Here is a 23,212-nt window from a genome sequence, read left to right on the forward strand (position 1 = left end):
TGGCTGTGTTGCGGTCCGCGGGGAGTGTTCCGTCTAACAGGAAGCTCGCGAGTGGGTCGATCCAGCTCGGCTCTGCTTCGGTGACGGGAGCGACCTCTTCTGCCCCACCGAGAATGCTGGGCCGAGGTAAGTCCTCTACGTACACGGTTCTCCTGGCGTTGTGGCTCGTGCTAGCCAATCGGGACAGGGCGTCGGCCGCAGCGTTCTCTGACCTCGGGATTTGCTTGATGAAGTGTGATCGGAAGTTGAGCAGAGCTTCCTTTACTTTTGCCAAGTACGCAATCATAGTGAGTTCGCGTGCTTCGTACTCGCCTGTAACTTGGTTGACCACGAGCTGGGAATCACTGCAGATAACCACGTGCTTTGCTCCGACCTTGCACGCTAGGTTTAGCCCGGCTATCAGTGCCTCGTATTCTGCCTCGTTGTTGGACGCCGCGAACTCAAAGCGTAGTGCGTATTCCAGTTTTGTTCCGCCCGGGCCGCGTAGCACTATTCCAGCCCCGCTGCCTTGTTGGTTCGAGGAGCCATCTACGTGAAGGATCCAGGGCTCCTCCTCCCAGTTCGCGCTTGGTCTAACCAGGAGGGATGCCATACTGGCTGCTACTTCGCGGGGTTCGGACTCGTTTGGCTCGGGAGCTCCGAGTTCGCCCGAACTGGGGATCTCGGGCTCTACCGGCTCAGGGGCTTCGAGGCTAAACGTGCATTCTGCGATAAAATCTGCCAAGGCTTGGGCCTTGATGGCAGTTCTTGGCTTATACTGGAGATCGTACTCGCTGAGCTCGATGGACCACTTCGTCAGCCGGCCGGAAACCTCGGGTTTGAGTAAGACTTGCCTCAGAGGTTTGTCGGTCAGGACGATGACGGTGTGGGCCTGGAAGTACGGGCGGAGTTTCCGTGCTGCTATCACCAGAGCATACGCTAGCTTTTCTATCTGCGGGTACCTTGTCTCTGCTCCCTGCAAGATTTTGCTAACATAATATATGGGTCGTTGGACCCGGTCTGCCTCCTTTACTAGTACCGAACTGACTACCTCGTCGCTGGCCGAGAGGTACAGCTCCAAGACTTCGCCTTCCTCGGGCCGAGCTAAGGTTGGTACTTTGGCGAGGTAGCCTTTTAGCTCGTCAAACGCGAGCTGACAGTCTTGGGTCCACTCGAACCCTTGGCCTTTGATCGCTTTGAAGAAGGGTAGGCAGCGGTCTGCCGATTTGGACATGAAGCGGCTTAGGGCGGCTATGCGGCCGTTCAGCCTTTGGACTTCTTTTATTTTCCGAGGTGGTCTCATATCTAGGATGGCTTGTATTTTGTCTGGGTTGGCCTCGATGCCACGTCGATTGACAACGTAGCCCAGGAACTTGCCCGAGGTGACGCCGAAGACGCATTTGTTGGGGTTTAATTTCATGTTATACCGACGCAGGATTTGGAAGACAGAATCTAAGTCTTGTATTAATTCTTGTGAAAACCGTGTTTTGACGACCATGTCGTCTACATAGCACTCTATCTTTGTGCCGATCAGGGGCTGAAACAGCTTATTTACAAGTCTTTGGAAGGTCGCCCCGGCGTTTTTTAACCCGAAGGGCATGACCTTGTAACAGTATATACCGAATTCGGTTACGAAGCTGGTTTTTTCCTCGTCGGACTGGTCCATCCGGACTTGGTTGTAGCCTGAGTAGGCATCCAGGAAACTTAGCAATTCGTGTCCCGAGGTCGCGTCCACTAGACGGTCGATCCTAGGAAGGGGGAAGCAATCTTTCGGGCAAGCTCGGTTCAGGTCAGTGTAGTCGACGCACATGCACCACTTGCCGTTCGCCTTTTTCACCAGCACAGGGTTGGCCACCCAGCTCGGGTAATGGACTTCCCTTATGAAGTCTGCCGTGAGGAGCTTTTCGACTTCCTCGTCGACCGCTTTCCAGCGCTCCGGGGCTAAGTTCCGTTTCTTCTGTCTAACGGGTCTGACTAAAGGATCAGTGTTAAGTTTGTGAGTTATAAGACTAGGGTCAATACCGGGCATTTCGGCCGCGGACCATGCAAAAATATCTAAATTTTGGAGTAAAAAACTTACCAGTTCGGCCCGTAGGGGTTCCTTGACAGAAGCACCTATCTGGAGTGCGCGGGATGGGTCCGTAGGTGAGGTCGGGATCGCGACTGTCTCTTCTGTCGGCGAGGCCCGTTCTTCGCTTTGCTCCGTAGGCCGCTCCAGGTCGAGGTCGCCGGCCAGCTTGGACTTGCCCTTTAGGGCGGCGACGTAGCACTTGCGGGACTCGAGCTGGTCGCCCCGCACTACCCCCACACCGAAGTCCGTAGGGAACTTCATTGCCAAATAATAGGTAGAGACCACCGCCCGCAGGATATGCGTGATTGGCCGTCCTATTATGGCGTTGTATGGGGAGGGGGTCGCGATCACCAGAAAATCGTGGCTAAGTCTGACCACACAAGGCCATGTGCCGACTTCCACGGACACCGTTATCTTCCCAAGGGGCCTGACTTCCTCCCCACTGAAGCCCACCAGGGGAGTGCTCGCAGGTTTTAGTTCGCTCCTTGGCAGCTGTAGCTGATCAAATGCCGACTTGAATAGGATGTCCGCCGAGCTGCCCGAATCTACGAGTACGCGCCTAACTTCGAAGTCGCTGATCCGGAGTTTAATGACGAGTGCGTCGTCGTGAGGGTAGCGAACTCCCCGCGCGTCGTCTTCTGTGAAAAGGATCGGCTCTTCGGTCTTCGGCCTCTTCGGGGTGTTCCGCTCCTCGAGGACCGCTTCGCTGACTGAGGTTCGAGCTGCTGCTGATGTGCACCCCGCCACTACTGAACCTCCCACAATTACATGGATGGTTCCCCGAACTGGCCTTTCTGCCGGGGGCAGTCGCTGCATTGGTTCGGCAGGCCTGCTGCTAGTCTCCGAGGCGTCTTTTAAGTGTTCGCCCGGTTGATCCGCTTTATTGCTGTTATTGTTGTGCTGTACAAAGTTTCTTAAGTATCCGCGACGGATGAGCCCCTCTTTCTCGTCTCGGAGGTTATTACATAGCTCGGTACTGTGACCGTGCTCCCTATGGAAACTACAATACAAATTCTTGTTCCTTTCGTTCGGATTTCCCTTTAGGCGAGGTGGCCATTTCACGAAGGGGGCGTCCTTGATCGTCATTAGGATCTCGGTCCGCCTCGTGTTCAGTGGCGTGTAATCCGTCCGAGCTGGGAGGGGAGCTCGGAGTGACTGGTTCGGTTTCGGGTCCCGGGCCGGGTTTTTTCGGTCGGCCGAGCTAGAGGGCTCGCCGTCCCTCTTTCTTTTCTCGTTTCCGCCCTCGGTTCTTTGGTTGATTTCCTCCTCCGTCCTCATGAACTTGTCCGCGAGCTTGAGGAACTCGACCACGGTCGCGTTCTGATTAGCTACCATGTGCCACTTGAATTCCTTGTGCGTCACCCCTCTTTTCGCTACAGCGAGCTGTACCGCGGGGTCCAACCGAGGTATCTGTAAGCATGCCTCGTTGAATCGTTTGATGTAGCCCCGTATGGGTTCTCCTTCCCTTTGGACTACTCCGAAGATGCTCTCCTCTGCTCTGGGGCACCGTTTGCTAGTAACAAAGTGTGCAGTGAAGACCTGCACGAACTGTGCCCAACACTTTATCGATCCGGGGGCCAGGTTCCTGTACCAAGTGCGGGCTACCCCCTTGAGGGTGGTGGTGAAGGCCACGCACATGCATGATTCGCTGGCCCTGGCGAGGTGCATTTGGGACTGGAAAGCGTCCACGTGGTCGTTGGGGTCGAAGGATCCGTCGTACTTGTCTAGGGGCGGGAGCTTGAAATCTTTAGGCAAGGGGACTGCCAGGAGTTCTAAGGCGAGGGGGGAAGGAACTGAGAGGATCGGGGCGATTCTTACCTCGTCCGAGCTCGCCTCGCCTTTGCCTCTGAGCTCAGATAAGACGCGGGTGGCGGTTCGTCGACTTCGACGGCGTCTCCGCCGCTGAGTGGGCCTTGTGCTCGCGCTGCTGGCCTCCGTGTTGCCGAGCTCGATGGGCTCGGAGTTCTGGTAGTCCGCTGCTGTCAGTGCGCCGAATCGGTTTCCCACCAGTGGGGACTCCGGTTTTGAGACCCGAGGTGCTGACCTCGCGGGCGAGGTTCCTGATCCGCCTGCGAGCCGCGAGGCGGGGATGACTTTTCTTTCTCTCCGGCCTAGGGACGAGGCCTGGCTGTTTGGGGGATTCTGGGGCCTGGAGGCCTTTCCTTGGTGAAGGCGCCCATCCTGCGGAGAGGCCTTTACTGGCTTCGGGGCTGGGTGGCGAGGTGGAAGCGGTGGTTGGTTCGGTGTCAGTTGGGGAAACTACTGCTGATAGTGGTATTGGGAGAGGTTGTGCAACACTTGGTGTTGGTGAAGCTGGTGTTGCTGGAACTGCTGCATCTGGGCTTGCATTGCCCGCATGCATTGCATTAAGTCGTCCAACCGATTCTGGCTAGCTGCCAGGGGGACGGCGGTCGGTTCAGAGAAGGTAGTCTCGATGGGAAGAGGGAAGGAGATGTTCGCGGAGGGCAGGCTTATAGGTGCCACTGTTTGTGGCGTAGTCAGGTTGGGGATTCCATCCACCGTGAGGGGGATGGTGAACTGCCCCACACACACCACGGGAACTTGGAGCTGTTCCCCGGTGGTGTTTGTCTCTGTGCCGCGTCCGGCGTTGCTGGATGAGGCCATAAGTAATGAGTTTTTCAGAGAAGAAGGAAAGGGTATGAAAGTTTTGGAGGGAGGCCTTTTGAAGCGTTTCCCACAAACGGCGCCAATTGATGATGCACGATCTGGCCGGTCTTAGCTGTTGACGATCTTGCCTCTGGAGTGAGTAACAGGAACCTGAAATGGGAGAAGAGAAGCTCCGGGGAGAACCCGGTGTAAGGGCTCCGAAGCTCAAGTTAGAATCCTTTAGAGGCAAGAATAACCAGATAGCGCGAGAGTTCGCATACCTCGTCCCTGGGGGGTAGAAGCCTTTTATAACCACCTCGCGCACTCACTTCCAGGCCTCCGTCAGGTCGGGCATGATTACTTCTGAACTCCTGCCAGTTCGGGTGTCATTTCCTCTGGTCGGACAGAACCGCCACTGTTCCTTTTGTCGGAGCCATCTCTGCGGCCAGTGACGACGGTTGCAGGTGGCGGTGGCAGGATGCCGTTTGAAATGCGGCTGTCAGGCGTCAGATCCCAAATCAGTCAAGTACGTCGCCCTTGGATAAAGACGTCCTTGGTGTCGGGTATGTTTGGCTGGCCTGGTGCTTTGGAAGTGAAGTGTTGGAGTGGCGAGCGAGGTGCTTTGAGTTCGGTTTGGAGTGTTCCGAGCTGTCACAGGTCAGCTCGGGCCAGCTTTGTGAGGCTTGGGGCCCAGTATAGTTCGTGCTCCTTGCAGGGAGCTCGGGTTCTCAATAGGGAGCTCGCTCTTGACAGGGAGCTCGGGTTTTAGGGAGCTCGGGCTCCTAGTGCCGAGCTCGGACTTGGGGAGCTCAGACTTTTGACAGGGAGCTCGGGCTCCTAGTAGGGAGCTCGAACTAAGTACGGCGGTCTGGAGTTCGGGCTCGGTAGTGAGTTTGGACTTGCTTCCGATGTTTGCTTTGGGTGCTCTACTGTCCCGAGCTGCTTGCCTTTGCCACGTGTCGGGCGATCGCGAGGCCGGGCCAAATTTCCCTTCATCAGTTTGTCATCTCAACCAGAGAACATGAATCTAAAGGCTTAGTTTGAAAAGAGTGTAAATACAAATATGTATGGTACAAATCCTTGTATTTTGTATTTCTAATTCTAAACCTTTATTTGCACTGTACATATTTGTATTTACACTCCTTCCAAACTGAGCCAAAGGAACGAAATCCACATAGATATCTTTTTTCCTGATAAAAGGCCTTCTTCTCTTTTAGGTGTTAGGGCTTGGGGGATCTAAAACCTGACTTGGTCACTGCTAACCCCTCTTCTTTTTCCTTTTCCTTTTGTCATGAAGATAACAGGAGGAACAAGGCATAAACCAATCATTTTTCCTTTTTTTTTCTTTTTTTATCAAAATTGACACTTTCTTCTTTGTACAAACAGCAGGATTCTTTTGAAAAATAACAAGTTTTCACTTTTCAGTTGATAAAACAATGGGATTTTCAGTTTTCATTCTTTTAAGAAAAACTGGTTCTTTTCTTTTTCTGGATTTTTGGCATATTTTGTTTAAAAAATATATTGCAAAGTTCTCCATTTATTCTATGCTCTTCCTTTACTCTTCTTTTCTTCACCTCCTCCAAATGCTTATTTTGGTAATTCAGTATAAGAAAAAACAGGGACGACATTCTCTTTTTCTTTTGTTCACTTTTCCTTTTACTACCTGTTAAAAAGGAGAAAATAGTACATAAATATTTCCATAAAAATAAAATGCATGGGAATTGGGAATATAAATCACTGTTCCTTCACTTAGCTTGATGAGCCTGAAAAAGTAAAAGAAAAAGGAAGAATAAAGAAAAAGAAAAAAAAATGATGTAAGTATGTTTTGAATTTGTTTGTTTTTGTAGCAGGACCCCAAATAGTTGTTTTGGGTAGCTTTGTAGTCAATTTGAATCCAGGGGTATTTTTGTCATTTTATAATTTAGATTCTGGCCATGGCAGTTGGGTGCAAAGCTGGTGCTGATCCCCACATCGATGTGTTCTTTGTAAGGCCAATGGAGAGTCTTGCTATCACTTATTAATCTCCTGCCCATTTGTCTCTTCCATTTGGGATTCCATTTGGGACTGGTTCTTTTCTTTGTTTGGGTGTACGTGGATCCCTCTACCAAATTTGCACAGTTCGCTTGCCTCTACATTCTTTAATTGGCCAAAGAAGAGGGGAAGGTTGTTGTGGAGACGTGTAAGAGCTGCCTTAGTGTGGACCATGTAATAAGAAAGGATGGTTCATTACCATCACAGAATACTTAGGCGACCGGAAGAAAATGGTCTGCTTACCTGAAGGGAAGCAAACACAAGGCTGGATGATATTTGCGGTGGAGTTGCAGAAATTCCTTGTTGCGGTTGATAATCATCTGCAAATAGAATACAAACAAGAACAGAGCAGCACTAAGAGTATCCCTGAGTCCTCGATTCAGGCCCTAAAGCAGAAACCATTCAGCTGCGGAAAGGCAGTAGCATTTCCAAACAGGGGACTAAAAGTCTGGGTTGAGGCTGAACAGGACGAATGGGAGAAGAAAATGGTGGTTACTACCAGTAAGGATGTACAGGATTGGAGGAAGCTGTTGAAAGCTGGGGTGAATAATTTGCAGCTAGATTCGGAGGTTACTTTGAAGCCATTTTCAAACCGGAAGGCAATACTAAGTTTCGAAGATGGGGTTGACAGAGGGTACACAACTTTCGAATGGGAAGAAGGGCTGGTTTATGTTCAGAAATGGAAGCCTTTGTGTAATGAGGTGAAGCCATTCAGAGGGAGATTAACGCTAAAAATGTTTGGACTCCCATTCCATCTATGGAATAGATCAATCCTGGAAAACATAGTAAAGATGCTGGGTGGAGTGCTGGAGGAATGCAAAATACAGGATCTTCGAGTAGTGGAGGTGAGGATTAAAGGGGTGGAACCAGAATTGATCCCAAAGGTATTCGAAGTTCTTGTTGGTGAAGGTTTGTACTGGATATGGCTGGTTTCAGAGATGGAGGTGGAGCTATGGGGACGAAGCACCAAGGTTGAAGATGAAGGTGACGTGGCGGGTTGGGTCACATGTGGCAGACAGGTGTTGGCAGGACTAGAGGTAGAGAGGCAGAGACCCAAGGAGGAAGTTGAAAAGGTGCAAATGAAAAACCAAGAGTCACGTAAGCCATTTAAAGAAAAGAATTTAAAAATTTTTGAAATCTCTCGAAGTTGTGGGGCTCGAGCCTCTTTTGCTGATGTGGTTAAGGAGAGGGCTAGACCAACTAAAGCTTTAATGCGGGCCGGAGCATCTGAACCGGTAGGAGGTGCGGTTGGGTCGACCAAGGCTTCGGTCCTGGGGCCACGTGAGTGTTTAAGTGAGCACGTGGCCCAGGACAAATTGAAGGGGATTACAGACACTAAAATGCGTCTATCTTCTTCTTCGAAGAGAACCTGCGATGGAGGCTCTGTTTCAACCAGGCAAAAAGAGAGAACAGTTGGGCCTCTGCAATGGGTCCCTAGATCGGTGCCTGATCTCTCAAGGGGAAGCTACTCAGCACAAGACCATCCAAACCCAGGTATGTAAGGGAGTGCAGTGAGGAAAAGGAGGGAGTCGACGAGGGCTGGGTAAATTGTAAGCTGGAAGACCCAGATTTGGAAGAGGACTCGGATGATCAGTCCAGTATAGGCAGTACTGAGATAGACAAGCTATCAGAGGCAGATTTGGCAGCAAGATTGAATCTTGGTACCTTGTTTTCAGAAGATACAGGAGAAGGATCTGAATCAGAACGGTCTCTACACCAGGAGAACATTGTTGGGGGCGAAGATTATGAATTGTCCTTAGAAGTTCCCTTACCAAAGCTTGACAATGGGCAGGAGATTAGTAAGGAAGTGTCTACGACTCCCCTGAAGCAAAGCAGAAACGCAGCAGTGAGGGACAAACAGGTGGGTACAGAGAGGGACCACTGTATAACGAAAGAGACAGGAAGGCTAACACCTCAGACCTGAGCCATGGAGTTAGCTGACAATCACACAATCTTTCAGGATCCAGCTGCTTCCAAATCCAGCTCCCATATTCCTTTCCAGCTAAACCCAGGTAACAGTGTCCATTCAGTTTTTGGTAGCAATGGTTGCTCTGTGTCCTGTGTGCCAGATTCCATTCCCAATTCAGAGGCTGCAGCCTGGGTAGGTGGAGGAGTGGCAAGTAATAGTTGCAGAGTTAGGGAGGATTTAGAAAGGGAGGTAGAAAGAGAGGTGGAAGTAATTAGTAGCAACAGAACTCTAGGAGACAGTGAGAACATGATAATTGAGGTGGAGGAGAATAACTATCCGAAGGAAGGGGTAGAAGAGACTTGGATGGGGAGCAGCCAGGAGGAAGAAGGCAGAGGTGGGGACTTTGGCCAGGAAGAGAAAACTAGAAAGTTAGGCAAAAAAGAGCTGGCAAGTGAGGACTCTATGGCAGCACTCATAGAGAAACTGGGGTGTAAACTGAAAGATCCAAATGAGCTAAAAGTATTCCTACAAAAAAAGAAAGAAGAAGTCAAAAAGGAAGAAAATGACTGAAGTTGGAAGCATGGTGAAGGAAGTGGCAGGAGTTAAAAGCTCTAGAGCTAGAGGGGTTAGGAGGAGAGGAAGTAAGTGAGGGTCATAGGGAAGGGATGGGAGATCCATCATATGGATGGCCGAACCATGCAGGGAGGTTGGGCGAAATTTCAAAAATTTATTTCTCCCATCCGGGAATCCTATTCCCTGATTTGGAAAAACTGCATTTTTCAAGGTTCGTTCTTAAAACAAACCAGACCAAATCTGAAACCATGATTAGGGAGAGAATACATGATACGGAATCTACGCAAAAGCTCCTCCCAACATAGGTGTTCACGCTCAAAGAGGTTACCAAATCCACCTCCACTGAAGATGAGACAGCGAATGTTGAGGCAGGATCAGCAAGGAGGGTTCTTCAGCAAGAACCTGTGATTCTTCAGCAAGAATCGTATAGGGTTGTCTGAGCACGACTTCATATTGTTTCTTCACCAAGAAACAATATCAAGAACAGTTCTTGATCACTCCAAGTGGTGGACATCGAACTAGGTAGGGCGGCAAGAGCAGAGGAAGAAAAAGATTGTAGAGAAGAAATTATCTTTCTGTAGAATTCGCCCCCTTATTTATAACCTTCTCTAGATCAGCTTCCTAATCCAATTAGGAATGAGTTTCTTGATCCAAATCTAATATTTGGATCTGGACTCTCAAGTTGGATAAGACTTATCTTATCCAACTGCTAATCCTAATCAGGTTATAAACCCAAATTTGCCCATTTAATTAAATCACTTAAGCCCAATTCGAAATGGGCCTTAGGCCCATTAAGTCACAGTGCTCACTTTACCCTTTAAATGCTGGCTAGTTTGGCTCTCTGTGTATGGCGTGGGACCCTAGCATTAATCTACACATCAGCCACATGGGCTCAGCCCAGCCTTTGTTACAAAGCCTGGCCAAATTCACTGCAGAACACAATGAAACCCTGAGTCCATCAATATGGGCTCTTAATGGGCCCAACATTTACACTAAATGGTCCTTGGGTCCAGCCACCTTATGAAGGCCCAAGGACTGTGGGCAGATGCAAAATTAGCCCATTCGGTATAACCCTCAGTGGCCTTACACTTAACCTCTTAGCCCATAATGATCAAACACTGCCCGACGAGAGAGGACCTCTCACTCGGCTGCAAAGTACAGTGTTGCACTCTCTACTCACATGGATCTCGGGAATTAAAACATTTTGCAAACATTTTGTGAAACCATAATATATATGTATATCTCTATATAAATATATTTTGCAAAACAAATCTCAACACTTTGAAATCAACTGCTGGCAGTTTAGGTTTCTATTAGAGAGAGTGCATTCCCTGATCATTCACTTTGTCCGACAAAGGGGCTGATCCTGTCATTATGATCACCCACTTAGGTGAATTCTTGGACTGCCCCAACATACCCAGGTTTTGACCCGGTTAAGGATCTAACTGATTGGCATATCAAAGATAGCCCAATTCGACACCTAGTGCAGTACCATAATCGAATCTAGGGGTCAGGTGTAACATTCCAATTTTGCCCATCTGTCTCCAAGGTCCAGGGCAATACTAGAATTTGGTCTAGTTCAGGGCTTCAAGAAAACCCACACTACATATGCTTTGGGTCTTACCCTGGCAACTGAGACAAGCCACCCAACCTTCTTGGCAGCACATTAGTATTAGCCTTGGCAGGATAAACCTTCACAGGTCTATCCAACGGCTGTGAAGATTCTAAATTAACACAAGTCTAATTAGTGTCCAGTTTAAGGGTATTACACAGAAACATACCAAAATAAAATGAATCAACTATGCACTTTATTCATTTACAATAAATGTCAATAAGTACATCAATCTAATTGAAACTAAGGGCATCATTGTCTAACACATAGGTGTGAGGGGTGGATTAGCAAAAAAAAATAATGAGGATTATTAGTTGGAATGTGAGGGGACTGGGTAGTGCAAGAAAGAGAGCAATAATAAAAAAGGCCATCAAGAAAATGGATCCCGATATGGTACTACTACAGGAAACTAAAAGAGCAGAATTTGATATCAAATGGGCAAGGAGTGTGTGGAGTAAGGGGATTAGTTGGGCGGTTTACCTTCATGGGGATCAGCAGGGGGTGTGGTGACAATGTGGAAGAATGAGGTAGTGGAAGGTCTAGAGAAACTGATAGGACAATTTACAGTCCCCTTGAAATTTAGGCAAGTAGAAAACGGATTTGGGTGGGTATTAACCAATGTGTATGGACCAAATGATTACAGAGAAAGAAGATTATTATGGGAAGAGTTGGCAGACATAAGGGGTCTGTGGGATGGGCCATGGTGCTTAGGAGGTGACTTCAATGTAACAAGATTTCTGGCAGAAACTAACAGTCCTAGGCAGAGGAGCACCACAAGTATGAGAAGGCTTAACCAATTCATCAAGGCTTTTGAATTAAAAGAAATTCCATTGTCACAAAGGTGTTATACATGGTCCAATATCCAAACCAAACCCAATTTGCTCTAAGCTGGACAGATTCTTATTTTCGAATGACCTAGAAGAACATTGAGGGAATCTAAACTCTAGAGCACTCCCGAGGGTGACCTCTGATCATTGGCCTATTGTACTTTGTAAGGAGGAGGTGAGAAATGCGGGTCCCACTCCATTTAGATTTGAGAACATGTGGTTAGAGCACCCAGGGTTTATTAAGAAGGTTGAAGGGTGGTGGTTAGAGAGCAATCTAACAGTGGTGTGGTATGGGATGCAGTTTCACAAAAAGCTCCAATATCTGAAAGGGAGAATCAAGGAATGGAACCTACTGGAGTTTGGGAGATTGGAGGAAAGGAAGCAGAATGTGATCACACAGATTGAAGACTTGGACAGCAAAGAAGGGAGAGGTTGCCTAACTGTAGAGGATTAGGAACAAAGATGGAGATTGCGGAAACAGTTAGAGGATTATATTCTTCAGGAGGAAATACTAAAGGAGGACATATTGTTGGTATTCGATGAATTCCATACCAAAGGAGTGATCAACCCCAGTCTAAATTCCACTTTCATTGCTTTAGTACCCAAGAAAGTGATGCAAGCCATCCAAAGGATTACAGGCCGATCAGACTATACACATCAGTTAGTGCCCAAGTAAATCCATCCTCTACCATCCTGAATTTTAACGACACTGAGAAGTTACCTATTAGCTCCTCCAAAACCCCCACAGCATCCTCTCTCCAAAAGGTGGCAATACCCCCCGAAGCCCCCCAAGAAGGTGCAGAAACCCAACTTATTCCTCTAGATCTCCATATGCTTCTTGCGCATCTTCTATCAATTCCAGCTAATTTGGTCTCCTATAACATCACAATATCTGGCCTTTCCCTTCTAAGGAGGTCTTTAATTAGCCTTCTTTTCCTAGCACTCCTGAGCCCCCCTCACATTACTGATGATTTTCATGGAGACAAAGATTTGGCATCCCCTTTTGATCAAGCCCCTACTTGGAGGCTTTCCTTCTCTCCCCTCTTCCGCTAAATTCCGAATCTCCTTTTATGTCTGATATCAACCTCTCCACCTCTGATCTTTTCTTCTTCCTTTGGTTGTTAACTATTCCATATTTTCTTAAGGCTAATTTTGATATGTTTTACTTCTCCAATATTCCTTGGTTTTCCTCCAATGATTCCTCTGTTTGCCTATACTCCTCAAGGAGAGCACAAATCTATCCCCAAATCCTCTCTAGTTCCTCATTCTGCAGCTTTTCCAAGATTGATTCATCTCCAACTTTTTTGCTGCTCTGAACCGCCGTCTTTATTGAACCTTCTTGAGATTCATACTTTCCTACCAATTCCTCTTTTTCTTGTACTCCCCCAAATACACACAAATCTGATCCCAAATCTTCTCTAACTCCTCTTCTTGGATTTTCCTTTTCCACACCTCTTCCTCTTATTCTTTACCCTCCATATCCCCAATTAAATACTCCCCATCCACAGCCGCTGCTTCAAGTTGAGCTGCTAAGGTACCTGTTCCAGGCACAAAACCCACAACAGTACCAAACAACGAATTGACAAAATTACCTGAAAGGTTGTGGGAAGAGGGCAATGATGCTGAAAAACCAACAAGAGTGGACACAGTCACGGCTAATCTTTCTAAAAGAGGTGATTGCGGGTTCCCATTATGTTCAGAATACTATATTAATCCTGGCATCAGAATCTACCTTAAAGAGTTGTCCCCTGATTGACGACTCTGTGATCAGTAACCAAGATGCGACCTGTTCCTCTAATCTTCTATCAATGCCGGGCTGCTCTAGCGGACTGGGAGCAGATTTGGGAACCAATATCCCCTGCCTCTCCTGTATAAAATCTGCGGAATTCTCCACTTCCTTAGGTAAGAAAAGAACTTGAGATGGCTTCTTATGGGCTAAATCTGTAAGTTCCAAGTCATCACTTTCCAAAAATAATAGCTCTGTGGAAGCTTTCATCAACACTAAGTGATTTAGTTTTTGTAAGTTCCACGCTTCTAATACTTGAGGAGTCTTCAAAGTCTGAATCCGAACTACTTTCGTCCTCCGTTGCACAGCCTTCAAAAGGGTCCGTAACAATCTGGTTTACCGTCTCCGGAATGAAGGAGCACCCTGTCTCCACTGTCATCGGGTTCTTCTTAAACCTTGGATTGCATCGTTTCGGGGAGTTACCTTTTTCTTAGAGGTTGAAACCCATGCCCAGTTCAGATTTTCTGTTCCACTGAAACTGGAATTTTTCCTTGCGAGCAGTGGCAGGCTTGTCTTGCTCAAAGGGGACAATGATAGACCATCTTTTGTGTCCATTATCTCCCCTTTTCCCTTGGTCTTGTGCCCTCTTAAAGATGCACGTGGCCTGTTTATGCTTGGGTCCACCCCTTTTAATACATCTTGCCCGATCAAAACTAAAGGCCCGTTGTTTTCAGATGGACCTGGGCCCTGACCCCCAACCTCTTTAACAATCATGTGATCACTTAAATCTTCATGTGATCGACCTCGGTTCACTAGACCAGACTGCACCAGCTCACAAAAGTGGTTTGAAACCTGATCTCTAACCGACCTTTGCTCAACTCCTTTTGAATTTTGAAACTCTTGCATGTGCCTGTCTCCATTTAAGCCTCCTGTCACCATCTGAACATAGGATCTGCCATTCCTCTGCCTACCCTGCCATGCAACCTTTCCCCAAGTCTTATTATTCTCTTTTTTCTCTTCTTTCTTGGTTTCTTCAGTTGATTTAGCCTCTTTTGTAGTAACTTCTCTGCCTTGCACCCCACGTAAACAGGCATGTTCTGTCTCTTCATCTTCCTCCTTTCGCCCCTCCTTCCATAGATGAGCTTCAATGGAAGTAGCAAGCCAAACAGGGTATGCTAACCCATCTAAAACAACCTCTATCTTCCTTGGAATGTCACTGGATTTAACTCCGCCTAGATTCAATACAACTGAATGAAGATCGTAACCAAAGACACCATCTAGTCTTGCATCACAGATTGAAGGGCAACCCAAGTGACTGTTACATTATCCTCAATCTCAAAACTTTTGGTATTAGAGAGAGGACACCATTTCAAGACTGTGACAGCACCAAACTCTGAGTGCATATTTAAAGCTGATATCTCTACTTCAACTTCACCCAAATCAATCAGAGAGCTTTACGAGCGAGATTCATAAGGTGTAATCACCATCGGCTTTGGCAGGTTCAATTCTTTAGTATCATCTGTGCAATACCCCTCCAATCCTTTGGTGGACTTGAAGTCTTCCATCTAAGTTGAATTCCATATAGTTCACGTGTTTACCTTTAGAACTTGCTCCCAGAACAAACTTCTGCATCCAACCAATCACTTCAAGACCTTCCAGCAGTACAGTGGCTCTCTTTGCCTCCCTAGTCTTCAAACTCTGCAAACCTCTGATCCTTATTTCTTCGAAGATGAAGTCTTTTGCTTCAATCTTCAATGCTTTCCTCCATCTTGCAGTTTCTACAAACCTTTCCTCCTCCATCTTTATAACCAAGAACAATTTTTTATTGATAAGTAAAAATATTTGTTAAAGATCGTACACAAGAGCCATTTTAGTTCAGGAGAAATCAACTGGACAGAAAATCTACATCTAGGATGATTCCTTGGGTGCTTTTTGTAGCAAAAATTATCTTTTGGGGATTGTTTGAAGTTACTTTTGTTTGTAAGGTTAAGGAGTTCTTTGTGATTAGGGGACATTAAAGGGTCTTATGTGTAATTATTTTAGTTGGCTTCCCCAACAAGCCATTGAATCGTATAAAAGAGAAGGGGGCTGTTTTTGTAGGGATCAATAACAAAAATTCATTGAATTCAACTAAGAAAGAATTACAAACAGAGTGAGGTAAATTGTCTTAACTCCCCCACAAGCACAGAAAAAATGCAGAATTAGAAAGAAGCCCAAAACATAGAATCCCTATTCACCCCTTGCTTAGCTAGCCCGTCAACAAAAGAATTTGCAGTTCTTTTAACCCAATTGTATTCTACTTCAATATCCTTTGCCGACCAATTAAATTTTTTCTCTCATTGCTATATTTCCATAATCCAGGCTTATCTTCCTTTAACCAGCTTACCACGACCTCCGAATCTCCTTCAATAATCAGCCTCCTAATGTCCAGGTCTCTTGCTCTTTGGAGCCCTTTCAGGGGTGCTGAAATCTCGGCCCTAAGAGAGTCACACTCTTCGATTGGGCCGGAGAAAAGGGCTATAGTAATCCCTTCATTTCTGAAAATCCCCCCAATACCTGATTGCCCTGGAATCCTGGATTCCCAATGCTACTGACATCAAAGTTCAACTTTATATAACCAGCAGGAAGGGGGTCCAAGAAGGACTTATGGTTCTTTCTCTCTTATTTGAGCTGTAGCTTGATTGAGAGGCCAACTTGACGCCATTATTACTGTAACAGAACAGTTTCAAGAAGAGTTCTACTTCAGGCTCAGTTCTAAAATCTATAAGAATCCAATTTGCTTTTATTGTATTTGACTTTATATTGCTATGCTTATTATTGTTCACTTAAAGTACTACACATAACTTGCTTATCTACCCACATCATAGCTGCATATCATTACATTGTTGCTTTCTTAATTGACATTTTTTTATCAGTAAAAAAGATTTCATTATAAATTTAGAAAGATTACAGAAATGAATAGCCTCAGCTACCGCACTAGAATTTAGAGTTTGCCAACTATCGACTTTTAATTATCCAGCCTTACAACTGAGCCCAGAAACAATGTTCCCTGTTAACCCCCTGTTTTGCTAGCTGATCTGCAAAGCCATTTGCCGCTCTTGGAGTCCACTGTATTAACAACTGCATGTCCTTGGAAAAGCATTTAAACTTCTTAATTTCATTTATATAGAGCCAGGGAGTCTTTTCATTTTGCTTTAACCAGCTTATGACCACTTTGGAATCGCCTTCCACAACCAGTTTTCTCACTCCCAACTCCATAGCCTTTTGTATCCCAAAAACCACTGCCTTTAGTTCAGCTGTAGTGGAGTCTCCCCTTCCAATAGGACCTGAGAACATCCTCACAACAGCCCCTTTATCATTTCTTATCACCCCTCCAATTCCAGATATTCCTGGGTTGCCAAAACTACTTCCATCAAAGTTTAATTTGAGGAAGACAGAATCAGGGGAATCCCACTCTCTCAAAACATTCTTTTTAGTTGATGAAGAGGAAGCTACTGTCCTCAAATTTCTGAAGATATCATCCACAGTAAAATCTGAGAACAATCCCACAGGTTTTACCCACAAAATCACCTTTATCATGATCCCTTCTATCAGCACTTTCTTGCATCTTTGCTTTTCTTCAAAGATTCTCAGATTTCTTTCCTCCCATATCACCCAAAGCACTGCTGCCCAAGTGCATCTCCATAGCATTCTACCTCTTCTTTTTGTCCATCTAGAAGTGGAGGAGTCGAATAGCCTTTCCAAACTCATCAGGGTATCCCACCTGCATCCAAAGAGAGAGAAAAACCAGTCCCAAATACAGCTAACAACAGGACAGGAGACAAAAATATGAAAAGCAGTTTCACCACTTGACTCGCACAAACAACACCAATTAGAAGAAAGACACCAGCCAAGCCTCTTCCTCTGCATCAGATCACAGGTGTTAATTGCACCATGGTAGACCTCCCAACAAAAAGCACTCATTTTCGGGGGGAATGGGGCGACACCAAACTTCTTGGACTGGAAATAGTACCCCAGGTTGAGCAGAAGTAGACAAGGTTTTGACTTTTGAAAAAGGAAGCACAACTGAAGGCTCCAGAGGGGTGAGGGGTCCAAAGCCTAGTATCTTGTTTGGAGGCATCAAGAAACACCCCATCTAGCAGCTGAAGGAGAGAGGACACCAAACCCATCTCAGAAACTCTCTACGAAGCCACAAATTCCAAGCAAAACCAAACTGGGAGGAAGAAGGGGTTAAGAAATCAGCAACCGGTCTGTTCTTAAGAGAGGAAAGGGCATAAATTGAGGGGAACAGTGTCTTCAAAGGAGAGTTACCCACCCACACATCTTCCCAAAAGTTAATTTTGTTACCTGAATTGAGATCAAACCTAACATGACTGAGCAGCAGTGGAAGGAGTTTGTGAATTGCTTTCCATGGTGATGCGCTAGAAGCTCTACAAGATACTCCAGCATCCCAACCATTCTCTCTAAGAGCCCATGTATGCTAGCCACAACCTGTCCGTCTTGCAAGGGAATCTCCATAACCATTTTCCTAGTAACGCCTTATTCCTTTCCTTCAATCTCCTAATCCCAAGCCTCCATACTCCTTCCTCCTATTCACTAGTTCCCATTTTACTAAACGATCTTTCTTCTTATCACCCGGTTCCCACAAGAAGTCCCTCGTTATCCTCTCCAACTTCTTCTCAATAGCCTGAGGCATGCAATACACCGAGAGGTAATACACCGAAAGATTTGCTAAGGTTGACTTAATGAGAGTAATCCTACCCCCAAAAGAAATGTAGTTCCTTTTCCACACCGCCAACTTCCTTTCAAACCTTTCCACTACTGGGTTCCAAAACTCAAGGTTTCTACGATTTGCCCCAAGGGGAAGACCTAGATACCTTAGCGGGCAATCACTCCGTAAACAGCCTAGCTCCCTAGAGCTAAGTTGATCCCCGCCACCACACTTTTATTGAGGTTCACCTTTAGATTTGTCACTTTTTCAAATAGATTCACCAGCACCTTTAGGTTTCTTGCATCTAACTCGCCTCCACTCTCACAAAAGATACTGATGTCATCCACAAATTGTAGGTGAGTTACCACCACTCTTTCCCATCCTATTCTCCACCCTTTAAAAGACCCCTCTCATCCGCCCTCAAAATCAGTCTACTAAGCATCTTTACTAGAATTGTGAATAGGAAAGGGAGAAAGTGGGTCCCCTTGTCTCACTCCTCTTTGGGCCCCAAAGAAATCCTTGACTACACCATTTACTAGAACTGAGAAGTGGCAAGATTTTAGACAACCCTTAATCCATTTGCACCATCTTACTCCAAATCCGTACTGTCAATCAGGAACTCCCAATCCACAAAATCGTAGGCTTTCTCTAGATCCAACTTGCACACAATACCCTTCTTACCTGATTTCTTGAAATCCTCCACACATTCATTGGAAATGAGTATTTGGTCTGAAATTTGTCTATCTTGGATGAAAGCACCTTGGAATTGAGAGATTATTGACGGGAGGGCCTTTTTTAACAGAAGAGAGAGAACCTTGGCTAGGATTTTGTACTGACTTGTTACCAAGCTGATTGGCCTGAAATCCTTGGGATGGCAAGCACCAGATTTCTTTGGGATCAGTGTGACAAAAGTAGCATTTACCCCCTGCTAACAATCCCTCTGTGATAAAATTCCTCAAAGACTCGCATAAGATCGCCCTTAATCCACTCCCAACAATCCTGGTAGAAAGCCATAGAGAATCCATTGGGCCCTGGTGCTTTAGAGTGGTCCATAGAAAAGATTGCTTCCTTACCTCATCCACCTCAAATTCTTTTTCCAAGTTACTGCTTACAGTACCTTCTAAAACTGGCCAGTCTAATCCTTCTAACTTCCATCTTACTGATAGAAGCCTTCTGAAAATCGATTTAAAATGATCCACCAAGGCCTTTGCAATTTCATCATGATTAGTTATTATGCCATCCTCCAATTCTAATATAGAGATCAGATTCTTCCTTTTCCTTCCGTTCGCAATCATGTCAAAGTATTTTGTGTTCCCATCCCCTTCTTTGATCCAATGCACTCTTGATTTCTGCTTCCACATCATTTCCTCTCTTAGGAGTGTAGTTTCCAACTCTCTTCTCAAATTAAATCTCTCTTCCTTATCCCCTGCTTCCACCAACCCTGACTCCTCCTTTTTATTTATTTCTTTTTTTTTTTATAAGTTCCTTTTTATTTATTTCTTCAATTCTACTTATCAAATTTATCTTCCTCTCTTCTAATCTCCCAAACTTATTAAGATTCCACTCCTTGATTTTCTCTTTTAGGTTCTGAAGCTTCCTATGGAATCTAAGCCCTTCCCACTCAACTTGTAACAGATCACTTTTTCCTAACAGGTTCTGTAGATGATGTTTTATGCACATGACCAAACCATCTCAGCCTAATTTCTCTCATTTTAAAACCTATTGAAGCGACTCCTAGGTTCCTTCACATTACCTCCTTTCTGACCCTGTCCCTTCTAGTTTTACCACTCATCCATCAAGACGGTATCTCCCTAAAACATTGAAAAAATGCGTAAAGACCCCTAAAAGAATGGAATGTCTGGAGCTCAAAAGTCAAAAATGCTGCTGCTTTCATTTACTGATCTCACTACAGACAGGCATAACCAGTAAAAACTTTTTTAGACATCAGATTACTGTGGAAACTCAAAGCAACATTATATTGTTTCAAAACACCCAAGCTTCTGCAGTCTTGGTTTTCTGGCCTCAGAGAGAGAGAGAGAGAAAGAAAGAACAAATTTGTCCGGTAAAAGCAATTTCTTTTAGGAAAAATGCATGGTTGTTAGGTAACTGAATTCCAATTGGTCTACATGAAAGGTGAAAACATGTTTGCAACTATGATTTTTAAGTGGCATTTGGAAGTCTGAAACATTGCCACTTACATCTGAAGCTAATTAGATAAGTGGCTATTTGCCTTTCAGTGTTTAGTTATGCCTCTGATAGAAGAACCAATTTTCTCTGAAACTTTATTGTTGTAACCAAGTGATTCAATCACCAATTAACCACTTGTCACTTATTAGTTGTACACAGAATCCTTCACTGATTTAACCTTCTAAAACTTTTGTAATGGCAAGAATATCCATCACACCATCTTCAAAAAGAAGACAGTGCAACATTATAGTCTAATCAGATTTCAAAAGTGTACTGTTCAAACATTTAAAAAATAAAGTTCTTCTTTCAATAAAATCTTATTAGACTTCAGAAGCATCAGAGTTCAGACTAACAACCACCCAGTCTCCCTAAAATAGGCATATCTACTGGCAATAACATCCAAACTGTAGATGCCCACTTGCTAAGGTGTTTTTTAATTTTTTTTTATGAGTATGCCTACTTTCTAAGTTTGTAAGGTGCGTGTGAATTGGAGTGTACTCAAGGTTCAAAGTTCAAAGTTTCAAATACAACCACTTCACATTTACCCAAAGTGTAATAGAGTAGCATTTTGGGGATGTTTGATAACAGCTTAAGTAGCTGAACTGAATGATTTATTGCTTGTCCTTTAGCGAATAAGTTATTAAACTATCAAAAAAAGAACAAATTATTAGGAGGTTGTTAGCCCCTTAATGGCTGAAGCTGAAGCTGGATTGCTTACTATACCTCACATATTTTATTTTTAATTATTTTATCCACTGTAAGATAAAGCAATAAGTCATTCAGTTCAACCATTTCAGCTGTTACCAAAGGCCCCTAACTAGTAGAAAGCAGGAAACTAACTCCCTAAGAAAGTAAATGGATTTATCCAGTGGAAACACACAAGTTAAAATGGACAATCATGACACCGCAACAATGAAAATCCATAACTTCATGTTCTATCCCAGCTTGCCAACCAAAAAATGATGGATAGCTACTCAATAAACCATGCAAGATCATGCCAAAAATATAGAAGCCAGTGAGGTATTTAAGAAAAAGATGGGAAGGAAGAGTTTTATGAGTCATGTGACTAACCATAACCCTGTAAGGATGATTGCTCTTGTGAGGTGTAACCTCAGCCCCAACAGAGAAGCACTCAACGCATAGGTCAAAATCAGGACACTTTACACACTTGATACGAATCTTCCCAGAAATATCTTTATTGCAATAATTGCAGTGGTATAAAGCCCTTTTTCCTTCATTTGTTCCTTGAACTGTCTCAGTAAAACTTGCAATTATTATTGGAAAAGGTTGACAAGTAACTAAATAAGCAATAGATTGAATGAACAATTTCAAGTGCTAAGTTACAATTACCAAACATTAGCTTCTGTTAAAATATCTTTAAAAGTGCACAAATTGCATAACTGGGTAGAGAAAAAAGATGGTACACCAAAGCCATAACACGCCAAGGATGGCATGTACCACTTCACAGTAGTGACACATGTGAAAGCCTACTAATTGAAAGAAAAAAGGAAAAAAAAATGCAGAAAACCAACTTGGCTAGATCATTAGAACCATGCAATGTATCTAGGTTTTCATATTGTAGTTCTGATAAAGATATCCGGAGTGCATAGTTGCTTTAGAGCCTACTTATCATAGTCAACTATATCCACACACAACTAACAATGACATGAATTCTTTTCTATTTATAGATATATTACTGATAAACGTACCTGTAGTCACAGAATCTAAATGTTCTCCACTTGAAGCAGTTTTTTTTCTCTTTGACCTACTAAAGAGATATAAGATGATTCATTTCAGACTGAGGACCCACTTAAAATATATGTAACTCAAGGATTTGATTGTTCAATGCTATACAGTAAAAAAGAAGACTTGAGAATTAAAATGCAATACCATATGCATCCACAATAGATAACTCGGTCCTTTAATGAGAAAATATAGATTAGAAAGCAATGGAGCAACTGGGCAACCATCTAAAGAAATTGCAGATAAGCTATATAAATGAAAATACCAATATGAATGCATAGCATAACAGGAAGATGTAATCCTTTTTTATCGGCAATAGGAAAACGTAATCTTAGTATACATAGATTTTCCTGGGATTTATGCCTATAATTTAAAATTATGCTCTACAATCTAAGAAGTGCAGGTCTGTTTTTGCATATAAACCACAACAGGTAGCTACAAATCAGTGTCTTTGCTCCACAACTGCCAAGAAAATAATATACAAAATTATGACAAGTACGAAGTGTAATGAATAAAACCAAAACTCTCGAAACTGCATTGAAAATAAATTGCACCATATAATCAATCACTGAATCGTAGTTTATGGGAGTCAGATGCAGAACAGAGTTAGACATTTCAAAAAAGAACTGGCTACATACACCATAGTAAAAGTAGACACCATAACAGCTTCGAAACATAATTAGACAACACTAAGGACATAATCGAAAGGAACTTATAAAAATATATGCCATGCAAAGCTGATTTAACCAAACAGAGAAAGCAATAAACTTTGAAGCAGAGACTTCACTGAAAATCAGCTCGAAATTCCAGCAAATTAATAGGTACTTAACCAAAAAAATAAAAAAGAACAAAAAAAACGGATATAAGGCTGCATACCTTTGACCCGGATCCTCGTCTGCTGAATTTGGAACCCCCCGATAGCGTCCCATCTATTTCTTAACTGGCGAGATAGCTCAACAGAGAGAGAGATGACTTCGTTAGGGCAAATAAGGGGGGGGAATGGATGTGTTGTCACTTAGCAGTGAGTGAAAGAGTAAAACAGACGAGTGTAGCAGAAAGAAACCCTAGATTTCCCCAGTTATCGAGCAGCGACATGCATCCATCTCGAATTGTTATCGAGCAGAAACCATGAGTTTCCAGCATTTCTCTTCAACTCAAAATGTCTAAAGTCACCGTGTTAATGTTAACTTGACGTTAAACAGACTAACGGGTGTTAATATATTATTATTTTGATCC

General features: G+C 44.5%; 1 protein-coding gene across 8 annotated transcripts in view; it reads right to left on the minus strand.

Moving 5' to 3' along the window:
* ADA2B (ADA2 2B) overlaps positions 1-23,161 on the minus strand; it is a 39,472-nt gene extending 16,311 nt beyond the window's left edge. For 5 of the 8 annotated variants that reach the window (XM_010254439.3, XM_010254438.3, XM_010254435.3 and 2 more), the window contains exons 1-3: positions 22,853-23,161; positions 21,943-22,001; positions 21,305-21,483 (exon numbers count right to left, since the gene is read on the minus strand). In XM_010254439.3, coding sequence (XP_010252741.1) covers positions 21,305-21,483; positions 21,943-22,001; positions 22,853-22,905 — 291 coding nt within the window. In that variant the 5' untranslated portion in view covers positions 22,906-23,161. The remainder of the gene's footprint in view (positions 1-21,304; positions 21,484-21,942; positions 22,002-22,852) is intronic. The other 3 variants (XM_010254440.3, XM_010254437.3, XM_010254436.3) reach the window with 3 other exon arrangements.
* Positions 23,162-23,212: the final 51 nt, after the last annotated feature.

The sequence above is a fragment of the Nelumbo nucifera genome, chromosome 1 (assembly GCF_055504915.1).
Source record: "Nelumbo nucifera cultivar China Antique chromosome 1, China Antique-T2T, whole genome shotgun sequence".
NCBI classification, from domain to species: domain Eukaryota; kingdom Viridiplantae; phylum Streptophyta; class Magnoliopsida; order Proteales; family Nelumbonaceae; genus Nelumbo; species Nelumbo nucifera.